At 44.5% G+C, this 20,654-nt stretch overlaps 1 protein-coding gene across 9 annotated transcripts in view; it reads right to left on the minus strand.

The window, feature by feature from the left end:
* Positions 1–20,654, minus strand: part of DERL3 (derlin 3) — a 49,644-nt gene that overhangs the window by 15,962 nt on the left and 13,028 nt on the right. For 6 of the 9 annotated variants that reach the window (XM_063912992.1, XM_063912993.1, XM_063912990.1 and 3 more), the window contains exon 4: positions 7,408–7,501. In XM_063912992.1, the coding sequence (XP_063769062.1) occupies positions 7,408–7,501 (94 nt within the window). Of the gene's footprint in view, positions 1–7,407; positions 7,528–20,654 lie in introns of all 9 variants that reach the window. The other 3 variants (XM_063912998.1, XM_063912991.1, XM_063912999.1) reach the window with 1 other exon arrangement.

Raw genomic sequence — 20,654 nt, forward strand, 5'->3', positions numbered from 1 at the left:
CCTCCTCCAAGCCAGTTAGGTACTGTGCCCGGACGAGCGTACACAATAAGGGAGGAATTTTGAATCCCGGGTAAGACTCATACCAGCCACACCAATCACACCGTACAACTTGTGATCTAAACCCAGTTAACAGTATGATAACAGCGGAGCCTCTGAAAAGATGGCTCACAACAATAATAACCCGATTTTTGTAACTATGTACAAGTATTGCAGATAATCCGCACTTGGGATGGGCGCCCAGCATCCACTACGGACTCCGAGAAATAGAATTATCGGTAAGTAAATTCTTATTTTCTCTATCGTCCTAGTGGATGCTGGGGTTCCTGAAAGGACCATGGGGATTATACCAAAGCTCCCAAACGGGCGGGAGAGTGCGGATGACTCTGCAGCACCGAATGAGAGAACTCCAGGTCCTCTTTTGCCAGGATATCAAATTTGTAGAATTTTACAAACGTGTTCTCCCCTGACCACGTAGCTGCTCGGCAGAGTTGTAATGCCGAGACCTCTCGGGCAGCCGCCCAAGATGAGCCCACCTTCCTTGTGGAATGGGCCTTAACCGATTTAGACTGTGGCAGGCCTGCCTCAGAATGTGCAAGTTGAATTGTGTTACAAATCCAACGAGCAATCGACTGCTTAGAAGCAGGCGCACCCAACTTGTTGGGTGCATACAGTATAAACAGCGAGTCAGATTTTCTGACTCCAGCTGTCCTGGAATATATTTTCAGGGCCCTGACAACTTCTAGCAACTTGGAGTCCTCCAAGTCCCTAGTAGGTGCAAGGCACCACAATAAGCTGGTTCAGGTGAAACACTGACACCACCTTAGGGAGAGAACTGGGGACGAGTCCGCAGCTCTGCCCTGTCCGAATGGACAAACAGATATGGGCTTTTTTGAGAAAAAACCACCAATTTGACACTCGCCTGGTCCAGGCCAGGGCCAAGAGCATGATCACTTTTTATGTGAGATGCTGCAAATCCACATATTTGACTGGTTTTAAACCAATGTGATTTGAGAAATCCCAGAACTACGTTGAGATCCCACAGTGCCACTGGAGGCACAAAAAAGGGGTTTGTATATGCAATACTCCCTTGACAAACTTCTGGACTTCAGGAACTGAAGCCAATTCTTTCTGGAAGAAAATTTACAGGGCCGAATTTGAACCTTAATGGACCCCAATTTGAGGCCCATAGACACTCCTGTTTGCAGGAAATGCAGGAAACGACCGAGTTGAAATTTCTTTGTGGGGCCTTCCTGGCCTCACACCACGCAACAAATTTTCGCCACACGTGGTGATAATGTTGTGCGGTCACCTCCTTTCTGGCTTTGACCAGGGTAGGAATGACCTCTTCCGGAATGCCTTTTTTCCCTTAGGATCCGGCTTTCCATCGCCATGCCGACAAACGCAGCTGCGGTAAGTCTTGGAACAGACATGGTACTTGCTGAAGCAAGTCCCTTCTTAGCGGCAGAGGCCATAAGACCTCTGTAAGCATCTCTTGAAGTTCCGGGTACCAAGTCCTTCTTGGCCAATCCGGAGCCATGAGTATAGTTCTTACTCCTCTACGTCTTATAATTCTCAGCACCTTAGGTATGAGAAGCAGAGGAGGGAACACATACACCGACTGGTACACCCACGGTGTTACCAGAACGTCCACATCTATTGCCTGAGGGTCCCTTGACCTGGCGCAATACCTGTCCCTTTTTTTGTTCAGACGGGACGCCATCATGTCCACCTTTGGTATTTCCCAACGGTTTACAATCATGTGGAAAAAACTTCTCAATGAAGTTTCCACTCTCCCGGGTGGAGGTCGTGCTGAGGAAGTCTGCTTCCCAGTTTCCATTCCCGGGATGAAAAACTGCTGACAGTGTTATCACATGATTTTCCGCCCAGCGAAAAGTCCTTGCAGTTTCTGCCATTGCCCTCCTGCTTCTTGTGTCGCCCTGTCTGTTTACGTGGGCGACTGCCGTGATGTTTTTCCCACTGGATCAATACCGGCTGACCTTGAAGCAGAGGTCTCGCTAAGCTTAGAGCATTATAAATTTACCCTTAGCTCCAGTATATTTATGTGGAGAAAAGTCTCCATACTTGATCACACTCCCTGGAAATTTTTCCCTTGTGTGACTGCTCCCCAGCCTCTCAGGCTGGGCTCCGTGGTTACCAGCATCCAATCCTGAATGCCGAATCTGCGGCCCTCTAGAAGATGAGCACTCTATAACCACCACAGGAGAGACACCCTTGTCCTTGGATATTGGGTTATCCGCTGATGCATCTGAAGATGCGATCCGGACCATTTGTCCAGCAGATCCCACTGAAAAGTTCTTACGTGAAATCTGCCGAATGGAATTGCTTCGTAGGAAGCCACCATTTTTACCAGGACCCTTGTGCAATGATGCACTGTTTTTAGGAGGTTCCTGACTTGCTCGGATAACTCCCTGGCTTTCTCTTCCGGGAGAAACACCTTTTTCTGGACTGTGTCCAGAATCATCCCTAGGCACAGCAGACGTGTCGTCGGGATCAGCTGCGATTTTGGAATATTTAGAATCCACCCGTGCTGATTGTAGCAGTATCCGAGATAGTGCTACTCCGACCTCCAACTGTTCCCTGGACTATGCCCCTATCAGGAGATCGTCCAAGTAAGGGATAATTAAGACGCCTTTTCTTCGAAGAAGAATCATCAATTCGGCCATTACCTTGGTAAAGACCCCGGGGTGCCGTGGACAATCCAAACGGCAGCGTCTGAAACTGATAGTGACAGTTCTGCACCACGAACCTGAGGTACCCTTAGTGAGAAGGGCAAATTTGGGACATAGAGGTAAGCATCCCTGATGTCCCGGGACACTATATAGTCCCCTTCTTCCTGGTTCGTTATCACTGCTCTGAGTGACTTCATCTTAATTTGAACCTTTGTAAGTGTTCAAAAAAAATTTTTTAGAATAAGTCTCACCTAGCCTTCTGGCTTCAGTACCACAATATAGTGTGGAATAATACCCCTTTTCTGTAGTAGGAGGGGTAATTTAATTGTCACCTGCTGGGAACACAGCTTGTGAATTTTTTCCCATACTACCTCCTTGTCGGAGGGAGACTTGGTAAAGCAGACTTCAGGAGCCTGCGAAGGGGAAACGTCTCGACATTCCCATCTGTACCCCCGGGATACTACTTGTAGGATCCAGGGGTCCTGTACGGTCTCAGCGCCATGCTGAGAACTTGTTAGACGCGGTGGAACGCTTCTGTTCCTGGGAATAGGCTGCCTGTTGCAGTCTTCTTCCTTTTCCTCTATCCCTGGGCAGATATGATCTTATAGGGACGAGAGGACTGAGGCTGAAAAGACGGTGTCTTTTTCTGCAGAGATGTGACTTAGGGTAAAAAACGGTGGATTTTCCAGCAGTTGCCGTGACCACCAGGTCCGATGGACCGACCCCAAACAAGTCCTCTTCCTTTATACGGCCATACTGTGCCGTTTGGAATCTGCATCACCTGACCACTGTCGTGTCCATAACATCTTCTGGCAGTTATGGACATCGCGTTTATTCATGATGCCAGAGTGCAAATATCCCTCTGTGCATCTCGCATATATAGAAATGCTCTATAGTCAATAAAATACTGTCCCTGTCAAGGGTATCAATATTTTTAGTCAGGGAATCCGACCAAGCCACCCTAGCTCTGCACATCCAGGCTGAGGCGATCGCTGGCCGCAGTATAACACCAGTATGTGTGTATATACTTTTTATTATATTTTCCAGCCTTGTCAGCTGGTCCTTGAGGACGGCCCTATCTATAGACGGTACCGCCACTTGTTTTGATAAGCGTGTGAGCGCCTTATCCACCTTAAGGGGTGTTTCCCAACGCGCCCTAACTTCTGGCGGGAAAGGGTATACCGCCCATAATTTTCTATCGGGGGGAACCCACGCATCATCACACACTTTATTTAATTTATCTGATTCAGGAAAAACTATGGTAGTTTTTTCACATCCCACATAATACCCTCTTTTGTGGTACTTGTAGTATCAGAAATACGTAACACCTCCTTCATTGCCTTTAACGTGTGGCCCTAATAAGGAATACGTTTGTTTATTCACCGTCGACACTGGATTCAGTGTCCCTGTCTGTGTCTGTGTCGACCGACTAAAGTAAACGGGCGTTTTAAAACCCTTGACGGTGTTTTTGAGACGTCTGGACCGTACTAATTGTTTGTCGGCCGTCTCATGTCGTCAACCGACCTTGCAGCGTGTTGACATTATCACGTAATTTCCTAAATAAGCCATCCATTCCGGTGTCGACTCCCTAGAGAGTGACATCACCATTACAGGCAATTGCTCCGCCTCCTCACCAACATCGTCCTCCTACCTGTCGACACACACGTACCGACACACAGCACACACACAGGGAATGCTCTGATAGAGGACAGGACCCACTAGCCCTTTGGAGAGACAGAGGGAGAGTTTGCCAGCACACACCAAAAACGCTATAATTATATAGGGACAACCTTATATAAGTGTTTTCCCTTATAGCATCTTAATATATATATAAGCATATCGCCAAATTAGTGCCCCCCCTCTCTGTTTTAACCCTGTTTCTGTAGTGCAGTGCAGGGGAGAGCCTGGGAGCCTTCCCTCCAGCCTTTCTGTGAGGGAAAATGGCGCTGTGTGCTGAGGAGATAGGCCCCGCCCCTTTTTCGGCGGCCTCGTCTCCCGCTCTTAACGGATTCTGGCAGGGGTTAAATATCTCCATATAGCCTCCGGAGGCTATATGTGAGGTATTTTTAGCCAAAATAGGTATTCATTTGCCTCCCAGGGCGCCCCCCTCCCAGCGCCCTGCACCCTCAGTGACTGCCGTGTGAAGTGTGCTGAGAGGAAAATGGCGCACAGCTGCAGTGCTGTGCGCTACCTTTAGAAGACTGAGGAGTCTTCTGCCGCCGATTCTGGACCTCTTCTTACTTCAGCATCTGCAAGGGGGCCGGCGGCAAGGCTCCGGTGACCATCCAGGCTGTACCTGTGATCGTCCCTCTGGAGCTGATGTCCAGTAGCCAAGAAGCCAATCCATCCTGCACGCAGGTGAGTTCACTTCTTCTCCCCTAAGTCCCTCGTTGCAGTGATCCTGTTGCCAGCAGGACTCACTGTAAAATAAAAAACCTAAGCTAAACTTTCCTAAGCAGCTCTTTAGGAGAGCCACCTAGATTGCACCCTTCTCGGCCGGGCACAAAATCTAACTGGCTTGGAGGAGGGTCATAGGGGGAGGAGCCAGTGCACACCACCTGATCCTAAAGCTTTACTTTTTGTGCCCTGTCTCCTGCGGAGCCGCTATTCCCCATGGTCCTTTCAGGAACCCCAGCATCCACTAGGACGATAGAGAAAAGTAAATCATTATTTTTATAGCAACTATGCTGTAGTTAACAGGCAAGCCTGACATCCTAACATAATGGGCATGTATGATCACTAATTATGGTAGCTGCTTTCTGCTCATACCCTCCATAGGCTGCGAGCAGAGATCTGCTGTTATACATCCCATGGTGCCATTCCTACCTCTGTCTGTCTGTTTTTTACCCAGTTTTGTTCTATTACTGTTGTCCTAATTGTGAAGCACAATAGAATATGCTGCGCTATATAAGAAAGTCAGCTTGTGGCTAATACCACTTTCAGACTTAAATGTCTGAAGGTCCCAGCATTTCAATGCCGGGTCATTTTGACGGTCCCTGCTTGATGCCCCTTTCACACAGACGAGCAAATTACCTGGTCAAGAATTTCCACATGGTAATTTGCAGATCAACGTGGGTATATCGTCTGTGTGAAGGGGTCAACGCGGGTTGAAATTCCCGAGTCTCTGACCCTGGTAAATTCCAGGATCGAAGTACTGGGAATTTCAACCCGGGTTGATCCTTTCACACAGATAAAAGGGCCTGTGTTAATCGTCAAATTACCGGGTGGAACTTCTTCACCCGGTAATTTCACATTCTGTGTGAAAGGGGTATAATTAAACCTTTTCCCTATGTATCCAGGACAAAACCTATTCCAGAAAACTACTTCTGAATGCTAGTTAAGTTACATAAGGCTAGGCACACACTTCTTGATATATTGTTCGGGGTGATCGTCAAGCAAATATATTGCTAGGTCATCAGTGGGTGTGTACACCCAATGTGTCTGATGTCGTTCAGACAACAGGTCAGCCCTGCAGCACAGCCAATACCAATATATCATGCAGATCTTTTAGTAAATCTGGCTGTGTGTCCTGTGGGATGGGTCAGGCGTAGCAGTCATTGAATATGACATCTCAATTGGGCCGTCATCTTCAATGGATCTACGGCCAGATCTATCAGGTGGTGTATTGGTAAGTGTGTATACCCAAGAACTTTTGTGCATACAGTAGGTGTGTACCCAACCTGTCGCTGTCAAGTATGGTGAAACATCTAAAGCATAAGATTCCCTTTAATAAGTGTTAGACAAAGCGCTTAGTACAGGTTGAGTATCCCTTATTATTATTATTATCCTTTATTTATATGGCGCCACAAGGGTTCCGCAGTGCCCAATTACAGAGTACATATGCACATAATCAAAACAGGAAAACAGTGACTTACAGTTGAAGACAATGTACAGGGTAACTAAGCATAACTATGCCAGTAAATGACAGAGATAAGTTCCAGGTGGCCAAAAAACTGCGTGATTTGGGCAGTTTAAGATTATTAAAGTAAGAAAAGGATAAGCACATGAGGGAAGAGGGCCCTACTCGTGAGAGCTTACATTCTAAGGGACCATGCTTGGGACCAGAAGTATTTTGGATATCTGATTTTTCTGTGTTTCGGAATAACTGCATACCATAATGAGATATCATGGCGATGGGACCTAAGTCTAAGCACAGAATGCATTTGTGTTTCATATACACCTTATACACACAGCCTGAAGGTAATTTTAGCCAATATTTTTTATAACTTGTTGCATTAAACAAAGTGTGTCTACATTCACACAATTCATTTGTTTCATAGACACCTTATACACACAGCCTGAGGGTCTTATAATACACAGTTATTAAAAATAGTGTATTATACAAAGTTTGTGTACATTGAGCCATCAGAAAACAAAGGTTTCACTATCTCACTCTCACACAAAAAATTACGTATTTCGGAATATTTGGATATGGGATACTCAACCTGTATTCTTATAGGTCATACATTTCTTTATTGCATTTATATCGATGGTTTAAAATAGTTAAAAATTTTTGTTTATGACTTTAGATTGATGTTCAATAGCTGTTCTAGAACTGATATTGATGTTATAGCACATGCCACTTGTACTTTCTCTTATTGCAAGTAACAATCTCATACTTGTCCGCGTCCATAACACCAGCTGTTCGGTGCTAATAAATATGAATGTCAATGAACTATAATTAAATATTACTTTAAAATATAATTGCAAAGGATACAGTTAAGAGGAGTCCTCCAAATAGAAACATAAATACAAAATCTGCTGTGCGACCTCTAAAAGAAGTTTCTTCTAACATTTTGGAGTATCTGTACCTGTAGGTGATCATCTGTAAAGGAGACTAACAGTAGTGGAGTCATATGTACAATGTATCATACAGGGGGAGAAAACTAGCCAAAAATAAACACTGTACTAAGTATAGAAGGCCTATTTTCCTGATCAGCACTGGCAGCCTGATTCAGGTTGGGTGTGGGAGACTGCTGGTCGCCATACCAATTCCAGGATCCTGGTTTGTGGACTTGCTACACAGCAGGTTCAGTGGCTTGCACGCCATAGGTTCTATTCCCGCTCTATGGGTGTCGTGGACACCCAGGAGTGGGAATAGTCCCTGTTCGTTGGCATGCCTGCCCCGCGGGCTATTGAATGGTAGAATTCCGGCGGTCAGGTCACATAACTGCCCTGATTCAGATGTGGTTGTTGTTGCTGTATACAATTTTGAACATGCTAATATAGGCAGAAGCTAACCTAAGCATAGGGATGCCCACTGCTGTTGCATCATTTCCATCCAACAGTGTATAATTGCTGATACATCGGTACCATCGTCGATAAACTGGTACATGTCGCAGATTATGAGGGGAATTCAAATGTTTGAAAAGTCGGTTGGGTGTCTGTTTTTTCCTACTGGATAGGAAAAAACAGACACAGGCATCTGAATTAGGCCCTGGGTACCTAAAGAGTGAAAACAACAATCCTTGTATAACATTTTCATCGACTCACCATAGAAATAAACTTCAGGTTAAAGCTAGTGCCACACAATTAAGCATATGGAACATATGTTTTATATTCTGTTTACTAGGTAATAATAAGATTTTAAACCTACCGGTAAATCTTTTTCTCCTAGTCCGTAGAGGATGCTGGGGACTCCATAAAGACCAAGGGGAATAGACGGGCTCCGCAGGAGACATGGGCACTAAAAAGAACTTTAGATATGGGTGTGCACTGGCTCCTCCCTCTATGCCCCTCCTCCAGACCTCAGTTAAAGAAACTGTGCCCAGAGGAGACGGACAGTACGAGGAAAGGATTTTTGTTAATCTAAGGGCAAGATTCATACCAGCCCACACCATCCACACCGTATAACCTGGATATACTGTCAAAGTCAGAAAAATATCTCTATGCACACTACCATATTTGCACCTCACACAGGTCCGTGCTGCGCATGCGTACGCTCTCCCGTACGTGCGCATACTCAGTCGCGGGCACCCGCAGGCGCACGGTATGCGTATTTACGGTAGAGTTTATGTGATTGTAGCGTGCGACTCAATCGTAACATATTTTCAGTAATAATGTATTTTGTAGATTATGGTCCCTTTGATAGATTCTGAAAGTTTGGTTAATATAGAATGTTCATGAACAGAGAAATCCCTCTTTGTTTGATACGAGGGGTCAGACAGGAGTAATACAGTGGTGTTTAGTATCCATCGGAAGAATATTTAATTAGAAATATTCCGGTGTTGGTTTGAAGCAGATCAATCGCTCGTGCGAATAGTTATGGACATAAGAAGTTTATGTCCATTTACTATTATTTGTTCTTATTTAGTCATGCGGCGGGAAACTCAGTATCCCACCCACCTGAACAGTTGGAAGCAGTCACAACCCACCTGTATGAATCAACCTATGACCTTTTGTTATAATGCGAAGCCGAATTCCTGTGTCCAATGAACAATGAGATTGTAGGGACCATTGAATTGTATTGTGTGTGGGGCATAAATAGGCAGGCCGACCATATCCAGTTCACTCTCTTCAACGGTTCTCATTGCTGATAATCGGGAGCTGGATACCGAGGCGCATGCGATCGTTTCCCCTTGTGCGTAAGTTTTTCTCCGTAATCATACTGTTTCTCTCTTGTTATTATGGGCCATATCTTTCTCTCTCTTCTCTTTCTCTCATTTTTCTCTTAAATTGTATTGTATTTCCTGTGTAGTTATCTGGTTAGGTAGTCTATGTTATATTGTAGTGTATGACTTGTATTGTGTTTAACTCTTTTGCAAGTATAGCATTCATAATATATATTTTAGGCGTTGGACCCTGAGTACGGTATCTGAGTGTTTCTTATAGTATTAAGTATTCTCAGAGCGTCGGTGACGCTCGAACAGCTTTAAAGGTAATAAGGTTATACTGTGTTGCATTTACACTCTAACATTACACTAAGGTTTTACTGCACAATACACTGTTTATGGTTTAAATACAAAGGTTTAATATAGGGAGCGTCAGCGCCGCTGGTGATCTCCTCGTGGTCCCGAGCGTCCGCTACGCTATAGCGAATCATTACGTTAGTCAACAGCCAATAACGTGCCTGCCTGTGATCTCTTGGCCGTGAGTGAACGTGACGCTTGAGCGTCTCGATCACGGCAAAGCGATTGTTACGCAACTAGCGTACCCTTACGGTACTTCATACGTAAATAGCGTACAGTGTTCTTAGACCTCATAAAGGGTATTATATACGATAAATATTTAGCTTTATCAATTGCGGGCTCGTCCTGTCCTTCACATATCTACACTAGGTAATTTCAGCAGACATTATCCAGCAGCAAAGGGCGGGAGATCATATTCCTCGTAGTGCTGTTTGGATAAGCGTCTGCTTCTCTTAGTAAAGGGTGCTGAAGGAATCCGGGAACCGGAGGTAAGAACAAAACAATAGTGTCTTTTTAAAACTGTTTATTTTTCTGTCTTGCGTACACACGCACGCACACATATATATCTGCATTTCCTTTTCATTTGTGTATTTTCGTATATCACTCTTCTGTTTGCCAGTTTTATAGTTGATAAACGTGCTTAGAGAGAGTTGTCACTATTTCATAGTTTAAGAGTAAAGGTAATATAGTTAAAGTATAGACAAACACACAGTTTTGCCTGGGAGATAAGGCGAAGTCAGTGTGGTGCGTGGTAGATGATAAAGGATCATCTACATTGATAAACGTATAAATTGTGTTACGGTGGATCTTTGCTTTGCGTACACGTGTCTCTAACAAAAGACTGAGACTTGCGTACGCAATCCAAGGGCCGACGCACGCAGCGTATATTACGCAACGGAGCGTACGGGTACGCCCATGTAACTCAAATCACAAGTTTTTTTTTTCTCTCCTCTCAACGCGATAAGTAGCGCCACGCGGTAAATAACGCCAGGCGATAAATCGCGCAAATTTTTTTTTAATTCCAAATTTAAATTAATAGATCCTTCTCCTAATTTGTAACACATCTGGTCTAAAGAGAAATTTCTGCGCAGAAATAGAAACAAAAGTGTACATGTGGTGAGTGAGCGTGTTGTATACAATTTTACAGGTTGAACCACAAGAAAAGTCGAGTTCTCGTGAGGTACATGCGTGTAAGTGACGTACATGGTGGCTAGGGAGGCATCCCTGGTTAAAACATACAATTTGAGCATTAGAGTGTAGCAGACCAGGAGGTCATACTGTAACAGACCAGGAGGTCATAGCAGACCAACAGGTTCAGGTACAGCAGACAAGGAAGTCCGCTATACAGTCCACAGGCACAACACCAAGAAAGGGTTGGTGCAACACCCATATAGGCCATATAAGCTCTGGCTGAAGGAATTCGCAGCCGCAATTTTCGATTCCACTGGTCGCTCAGTACATAAGATTAGTTGCTTGTGTACTAAACGATTGTACCGCACGTAATTGTGTGCATTAGTAAACCTGACCGGTACTATTTGTGTACGAAGGTCATAAACGCTATTTGTACATTCTAACGTGATTTGTGTAATTTTTTTTATTTTAAGGGAAGTTCGCTGCTCACTCAGGAACTATCCAGCAACCAATAGTTACTGGAAAGAGTAAGTGTTCTTCGGAGCACCCTCACAGGTTCCAGTAAATAGAGGTTCAGGTCGCAGGGGCCCTAGGTCGAGTACGCCAGCACCATATCGGTGTGATCAGGTCGTATTGGTGGGCGAGTGAGTGGGGTACTCGGTAAACCGCCACCGTCAGCCTATTTTGGACATTTGGTTTGCGTAAGGGTTGGTTGAATAAAGCAACACCTTCGAACTATGGGGGCCACTTGTTCAGGTAGGGGGCGATCAACCTCGGTTCGGGTTGATTCAGTGAACCGACCAATTGGGTCGGCAAGGTATGTAATGTGTGAGAAATACGGAAGTCACACAGAAGCTGTATGTGATGAATGGGAGAGAATGACAGTACATGACGGGGAGAAATTCCCAAGAGTAGGTAGCTTCAGCACAGAAGTGTTAACGAATTTAAGGAGAAGGATATGTCTCATTAAATCAACAAAGAGACGAATCAAGCATTATGATTATTTGCAGTTGTGGCAACAGGAAGGTGACATACAGAGAGGATTGGCTCAGGCGGCGGGATCTGGCTCAATCAGAAAACTGATAGCCACGGCCCCACCGCCACCATACATATCAGGAGAGAAATTGGTTGCGGAGAATGACGCACTAAGGTGTAACACACAAACACTTAGCAACTGTGTAAATATTAAAGATAATGTTAACCAATTAACCAATACAAGTATTAACCCGTGCAAGTTGTACCCTGTTTTGAACTTTCCTCAGGAGTGTGATCAAGAAGACGAATCGGCAACAATTTCAGCGCTCTCTCTAGCAGCCACCATAGCAGAGACCACAGTAGGCACAGCTCCACCCACGAGATTAGTAACAAAGGCCCCTAGCAGAGGGATAGGTGAGGTCGTATCTACAGGTAAGTACGGCACCATACACTATGCTGAAGCCATTTCACCACAGGCTGTAGAACCCACACAGAGTGATGTTGTTAGAGTTACTCCTGTTAGGGTAATAGCTGTTCCAAATGGGAAAACTGACACATCAGGGGTCACCCCTGTGAGGAACATTGCCATGTATAGCCCATTTTCCCGAATGGAATTAAGGACCATAGTGTCTGAATTCCCTGACCCTAGAAAAGACTTAGTTGCCAGTCAAAAATACATCAGAGACTTAGGTAACACTGTAGAGCCCAACAATAAAGACTGGCAGATATTGCTGAGAGCATGTTTACCCTCCAATGTTGACGCAACTCAATTTTTAGCTGATTGCGGATTAGATCAGGATGTACCTCTTACAGATGTGTACAACAAAGACAATGTAAAAAGAATAAACTTACAGTTAAAAGAGTATTTCCCAGCGGTAGTCAGATGGAACAAGATATTCTCCATTAAACAGAAGGAGTCAGAGACAGCTGCAGAGTATTTTCACAGAGCATTATCAGAAATGGCAAAATACACAGGCATAGAGGACATTAAAACAAACATAAACCATCGAGAAGTAGCAGTATCGGTACTGATGGATGGTTTAAAAGAATCATTAAAGACTAGGGTACAGACCACACAACCATGTTGGCGAGGTCTGTCTGTGGCTACTTTGAGAGAGGCTGCTATTGATCACGATAGGAACATCACCAGACACAGGGAACAACAAAGTGATAAGTTAATGGCCGTAAGTATACAGGCCCTGACCACAAGGCAGCCTTTGATTGTATCACCAAACCCTGTGGGTAAGTCAAGTGTGGTTACTTGTTATTCTTGTCATAAACAGGGACACATGGCACGAGATTGTAGAGTAAAGAATGTACGAAACTCATACCAACCCCCTAGACAACGACACGACACACGACATTGGGAGCAAGGTCCGCAGAAACGGAGTTATGAGCCACATGCAGGGGAAACAAAAAGATACCCCCCAAACAGAGATTGGCAAACCTCTGGTAGTTCCCAGCTAACTCCCTCACAAGTAGTTGCTGCCAGCGGGATTCAGGGAGGTCACCATACCCAATAGGGGTGTGGCCATACCTGTAATCTGCAGCCAGTAAAATTGATTGCAAGCCTTGGAAGTGAACCAGAAATTGCAATCAATGTAGCTGGTAAATCATTAAACTTTCTTGTAGACACAGGGGCGGCCAAATCAGTGATAAATTCGACAGTTGGCATGAGGACCACTGGTAGGACAATTCCAGCCGTGGGAGTAACAGGAGTAGTCCAGCATTACCCTGTTAGCAAACCAGCAGAGATTACAATAGGACCTTTACATACCAAGCATTCCTTTTTGCTGGCTGCATCGGCACCGACCAATCTCCTGGGAAGAGACTTACTGTGTAAAATGGGGTGCGTCATTTATTGTACTCCTGAAGGTGTATTCTTGGACATACCTGAGAATCACGCTCAGGAAGTACGACACATGTTAGACTCCCCGTCAAAATTAATGTCACATACCACTATGACAAATAGGACTCCCTCCCAAGTAGAAGAAATGACATCTCAGATACCAGAGTCACTTTGGACTAAAGATGGACAGGACACTGGATTAATGGCAAACGTAGCTCCGGTAGTTGTACAAGTAAAAGATGGTAGGATAGCTCCAAAAATCCCACAGTACCCTCTGAAGCCAGAGGTGGAGTTAGGAGTGTATCCCGTAATAGAGCGCTTGCTACAACAGGGCATTCTGGTAAGAACGTCCAGCACTGCTAATAGTCCCATCTTCCCTGTGAAAAAGAGTGGGGGGAGGGGTTACCGGCTAGTGCAGGATCTAAGGGGGATTAAAAAAATAGTTGAGTCAGTTCCCCGTAGTGCCAAATCCAGCTGTCATCCTAATGCAAATCCCTCCCACTGCAAAATTTTTCACTGTTATTGACCTCTGCTCCGCTTTCTTTTCGGTACCTCTGCACCCTGACAGTCAATATTTGTTTGCATTCACATACAGAGGAGTCCAATACACATGGACTCGATTACCACAAGGATTCATAGATAGCCCAAGTATATTTTCTCAGGCTTTGCATGATTGTTTACAGTCTTTCCAACCAGTGAGTGGATCAGTATTAATACAGTACGTGGATGATCTACTACTGTGTTCTGATTCATTGGAGGCATCCCTGAAGGATACGAAACAGCTCCTGTTTCATCTTTCAGACACAGGACACAAGGTTTCCAAAGACAAGTTGCAATTATGCCAAACTAAGGTAAAATATTTGGGACACTGTTTAACACAAGGACTGAGACACCTGACCGCTGATAGAATTCAAGCAATTAGAGACATGACTCTGCCACAAACCCAGCAACAGATCAGAACATTTTTAGGAATGTGTGGGTATTGCCGTAATTGGATCCCAGGGTTTTCCATCCTAGCGTTACCCTTGCAGGAAATGGTCTCCTCAAACAAACCTGATCGGATTTCGCATACAGACGAGTCTGAGGCAGCATTTGAGAGACTTAAACAGTGCCTAACGCAGGCACCAGCATTAGGTATGCCGGACTATGGGAAACCCTTTGAACTATACGGAACAGAAAGTGCTGGTTGCGCGGCAGGCGTACTAACCCAAAAGCACGGTGATGCCAGCAGGCCAGTAGCATATTACAGCGCTCAGCTAGACACGGTAGCGCGATCCCTCCCCACATGCTTGCGAAGCGTTGCTGCGATAGCATTGCTAGTAACGAAAAGCGAAGACGTCGTGCTAGGTCACAACCTCACAATTCATACACCACATGCAGTGTCAGCCTTGTTAAATTCTGCACAAACCAGGCACGTCTCATCAGCGCGGTTTACAAGATGGGAATTGGCACTAATGGCCCCCGTAAACATCACCATAAGGAGATGCAGTGCATTAAATCCTGCAACATATCTCCCAAGTGTGTCTGGACAGACCCAAAGGGTGGAGGATGAGAGTGGTGGGGAAGGAGAATTTAATACAAAGGAAGACACTCATGATTGTATGGAATATTTGACCCAAAATTTTACCGCAAGGCCTGACATCAGTGACAACCCACTGAAAGATGCAGAACTTACGTTCTACACGGACGGTAGTTGTCATAGACAGTCAGACTCGGGAGACTTGTGTACTGGATACGCAGTCGTAGATGACCAAGGCACCATAGAAGCGGAACCGCTAGGCCCACCTCACTCAGCCCAGGTTGCTGAACTGGTCGCCCTAACCAGAGCATGTGAATTGGCTAAGGGCAAATCAGCCAATATCTACACCGATTCTAGATACGCATTCGGGGTAGTCCATGATTTCGGAGCCCTATGGCGCCTCCGAAATTTCATGACGGCAGCTGGTACACCGGTAGCGCATGCAGCTCACATAAAAAGGCTTCTAACAGCGATACAGGAACCCGACAGAGTGGCTGTTATCAAATGTAAAGCACATACATATAGCCAAGACCCAGTATCGCTTGGTAACAGCCGAGCAGACGAAGCGGCTAAATTAGCAGCTGCTACCCCCAGACAGACAGACACCACACAACTGATGGTATTTAATACCATCAACACACAGAAGTTGTGTGAGATGCAAAATTTGTGTTCCACACAGGAAAAGGCAGTCTGGAGGGCAAAGGGATATGGCCAGGAGTCCTCAGGACTCTGGACGGATGGACAAGGTAAACCGGTGGCCCCCAGAGCATACCTTCCATGTTTGGCTGAAGCAGCTCACGGGCTGACTTATCTAGGCAAGGAAGGGATGTGCAAGTTGGTAAGAGCATATTGGTGTGCCCCAGGATTCTCATCTCATGCGAGTAAAAGGGCAATGTCATGCCTTACCTGTTTGAGAAAGAATATTGGAAAGGCAATACCTACAGAACCATCCCATATCCCACCTGCCGGCGGCCCTTTCCAGGTAATACAGATTGACTTCATTCAATTACCCCCTTGTCGAAATTTGAAATATGTACTTGTTTGTATAGATGTTTTTTCAAATTGGGTCGAAGCATTTCCGGCGGCCACAAATACCGCTATGTTTACTGCTAAGAAAATTGTGCAGGAATTTGTATGTAGATATGGTATCCCTAGAATTATCGAAAGTGATAGGGGTACCCATTTTACAGGTGATGTCTTTCAAGGAATGTGTAAATTGATGGGAATTGATAGCAAGCTGCACACTCCATACCGTCCACAGGCGAGTGCGAAAGTGGAAAGAGTGAACAGCACTATTAAAAATAAACTGAGTAAAGTGATGGCAGAGACAGGATTGACATGGCCAGAAGCTTTACCCATTGTACTGTACAGCATCAGAACCACCCCCAGGTCCCCTCTTAATCTGTGTCCCTTTGAAATCTTGTTTGGTCGACAACCGCATGTTATGATTAACCCTCAGGATGACTTGAAGTGTAACAATGAAGTGACTGTAAAATACTTGATTAACATGAGTAAACAGTTAAGGAATCAAAATGATAATCTGAAGTTAGTGATTCCTGATTTACCAGATAGTAATTGTCAAGACATTGAACCTGGGGATTATGTAATGATACAGAATTTTCTACGCTCAGGTTGCCTTATTGACAGATGGGAAGGACCATACCAGGTCTTATTGACTAGCACTACAGCATTGAAGGTTGCTGAGAGAGAGACTTGGGTTCATTCGTCCCACTGTAAGAAGGTCGTTGATCCAGAGAAGTCCTGTGATAAGGAACAGACGGTAGAGGTTGTATCACTAGAGTGTCTGTTCCAGGAGGACTAAAGCGGCACCTGAGCATCGAGAACCACGAGATCAAAAGCAGTTGTCGATCCCCTGTTCCCTTTTTTTTTTTCTCCACTTCCCATCCCCTCCCCCTCAAATTATTTTTCCCCCTTCTCATTCTTCTTCGTCTCCTCCTAAGATGGACTTGCCTCAAGAGACTGTGATCCGGATTTTCCTGTTGACCATGATGTTGACCAGAGCAGTCTGTTCCGGCGAGAGTACCATGGAGGTCGAGAGAGGTTCTGGAATGGGTTCTGATGATAAAGATGGAGGCGTAGTTTTCCAAGAACAACTTAACCAACAAGTAAAGGCGAGTATCAGAAAACGATCCGATAGCATTGACCATAGAAGGAATTGTGAAGGATTGTTAGCTGAAGAAAACTGTATCTGTAGGCTCTGTAACAATGTCATTGAGGATGGGTGCATTAAGAAATGCCAATCCAGTTTTAATATCCATATGGACCGGCATCCATTGAGTGACTATCACTCCTTAGTGGGTAATGTGTTAAACAAAACGGATTGTTGGGTATGTTCTCAAGTACCTCAGGGTCATAGCAAATCAGGGCTAGTACCATTTCCTTTAACGATAGAGGAGGTACTTGAGTTAAATGGTGGGAGACCGGTGGACCGGAGGTTTAATATCTCCAGCCCTCCTAGTTTGAAGCTCCACCAATACCATGTGGATAGGTCCCTATTATGTTTCAACATCTCCAATCCGCGAAAGCCGGGAAATTGGGAAGTGTCATGGAGTAACCACACCATGACCTTTTCGCATAGAGCAGATAGAATGCCTACAGATACAGAGCTTGTACGCCACATAGCCAGTAGAGGAAAATCTTTCCGGTATAGGTATACCTTAGGAAATAGGATTACTAGAGTTGGAGAGGTATCACCAGGATACTGTGCACATATCGTACAACCTGATACGTGTACTAAGCAGATGGAAGAATTAGGGTTAGGAGATTTCACATGGAAGGTGTGTAATATGGTTATGTCCTACTCCGTCCCATATGTTCTCCCCGATGATGCATATTTCATATGCGGGAGAAAGGCGTACAAGTGGCTTGCCCCAAACTCTGAAGGATTGTGTTATATTGGAAAAGTACTGCCTGAAGTAATGACTGTATCACATGACAAAATGAAAGACATACACCGTGGTGCCCAAGCTCCTTATACTCACACCCATTACGAGCACGTTGTTAAAAGGCACCTGATAGAGAAGACAGAGCATCCGGCCTCTGATCTGATAAGTGAATCCACCGGGATTCAATTCTTAATCGCGTTAGATTTCACCCGCACCGCTAGAGGAGTGCTGAATTATAAATACATATCGGCGCTCGCAAATTTGTTAGATAATATCACTGAAATGTATGATGACACGTTTAGGTATACTGGAAGAGAACTTCAGGCTTACAAAACAGAACTGGTACAGCATAGAATGGTTCTCAACTACCTCCACAGCAGTGACAGGCGGATATTGTGTCACACTGGCAACACAATACGGCGTGAAATGTTGCACATATATTACGAATAGCACCGAGGATCCGGTCGAGGTCATAGACCAAAAGATGGACGATATTCTCCAATTGAAGTGGGAATTTCGCAGGAGACACAATCTCACTCTTGCTGCTGTAGGTAATGAGCTGACTGGTTGGGTGTCATGGTTGAACCCGCAAAATTGGTTTTCTGGTTTAGGAGAATGGGCTCAAGGAGTCATAATGGATGTTGGGAAGTTTCTCCTATGTATCTTAGGTGTTGTCATATCGATTGGATTGATATTTAGATGCGGTCAGGCTTTAATGAAGTGCAAACATCGTACAAGGGTAATGAGTTTGAGGAGTGAGGAAACTGTAATTCCAATGGACTTGATTTACGACCCAAATGTAGAAACAATGATGTGATGAAAATGCGATTTCTACGGTCCGTTTCTTTCACCTGTTTTTCCGTTTTCTCCAAGGTAACAAGACCCACTTGGACGAGGAATTTGATGAGCCGATATACAGACAACAGAGGGATTAAAGAAGAAGTTTGACAACCTGATACACAGATTTTTGATGAACTATGCCATGGATCCCCAGTTTCCCTAGAAATTTAAAAATTACGCTAGCCCAACACTTTTGTAAATCTATGGACATTGACAGCTTTGCTCGCACCTTATGAGCAAAAGCACAAAGAAGACTGCATTCAACAGACACCAAACAAGACCTCAATCGACGACTGTACATTTACCTGACATAGAATACCACCGCATTTACCGTAATTATGTCTTTTCTTCATTTCTACAACCCTCAGGTAATGACACACATAGTCGATAGGGAATACAGGCACAGATATCAGCAATCACATATCTCCCCCATTCATGTATCATCAACTAAAATGTGCTCCCCCATTTTGTTACAACCAAAGCCGAAAAGAGCTCGGTAAAGTTTGACAGCCCATCCACAGACCCGTACCACGGGATAAGAAGGAATTCAAATGTATACTTCGCAATACCTCGAAGCTTGATTTAAAACACGTACGGCACGATGATACATGACCCCCAAGCACGGATTCATACACACATGCTTCTGCTATCTCACTAGGTCATACCCTTTTCCTACCATCTCCTCTCCTCCCTTACCCAACCATGTAAATGTATTAACCCCTAACATATATTTTTCTCTTTTTGAAATGTTTTCAGGAAGTGGCAGTTATTGTTGACTGCCAAAGGGTGGACTGTCAAAGTCAGAAAAATATCTCTATGCACACTACCATATTTGCACCTCACACAGGTCCGTGCTGCGCATGCGTACGCTCTCCCGTACGTGCGCATACTCACAGTCGCGGGCACCCGCAGGCGCACGGTATGCGTATTTACGGTAGAGTTTATGTGATTGTAGCGTGCGACTCAATCGTAACATATTTTCAGTAATAATGTATTTTGTAGATTATGGTCCCTTTGATAGATTCTGAAAGTTTGGTTAATATAGAATGTTCATGAACAGAGAAATCCCTCTTTGTTTGATACGAAGGGTCAGACAGGAGTAATACAGTGGTGTTTAGTATCCATCGGAAGAATATTTAATTAGAAATATTCCGGTGTTGGTTTGAAGCAGATCAATCGCTCGTGCGAATAGTTATGGACATAAGAAGTTTATGTCCATTTACTATTATTTGTTCTTATTTAGTCATGCGGCGGGAAACTCAGTATCCCACCCACCTGAACAGTTGGAAGCAGTCACAACCCACCTGTATGAATCAACCTATGACCTTTTGTTATAATGCGAAGCCGAATTCCTGTGTCCAATGAACAATGAGATTGTAGGGACCATTGAATTGTATTGTGTGTGGGGCATAAATAGGCAGGCCGACCATATCCAGTTCACTCTCTTCAACGGTTCTCATTGCTGATAATCGGGAGCTGGATATCGAGGCGCATGCGATCGTTTCCCCTTGTGCGTAAGTTTTTCTCCGTAATCATACTGTTTCTCTCTTGTTATTATGGGCCATATCTTTCTCTCTCTTCTCTTTCTCTCATTTTTCTCTTAAATTGTATTGTATTGTATTTCCTGTGTAGTTATCTGGTTAGGTAGTCTATGTTATATTGTAGTGTATGACTTGTATTGTGTTTAACTCTTTTGCAAGTATAGCATTCATAATATATATTTTAGGCGTTGGACCCTGAGTACGGTATCTGAGTGTTTCTTATAGTATTAAGTATTCTCAGAGCGTCGGTGACGCTCGAACAGCTTTAAAGGTAATAAGGTTATACTGTGTTGCA

The sequence above is a fragment of the Pseudophryne corroboree genome, chromosome 1, assembly GCF_028390025.1.
Source record: "Pseudophryne corroboree isolate aPseCor3 chromosome 1, aPseCor3.hap2, whole genome shotgun sequence".
NCBI classification, from domain to species: Eukaryota; Metazoa; Chordata; class Amphibia; order Anura; family Myobatrachidae; genus Pseudophryne; species Pseudophryne corroboree.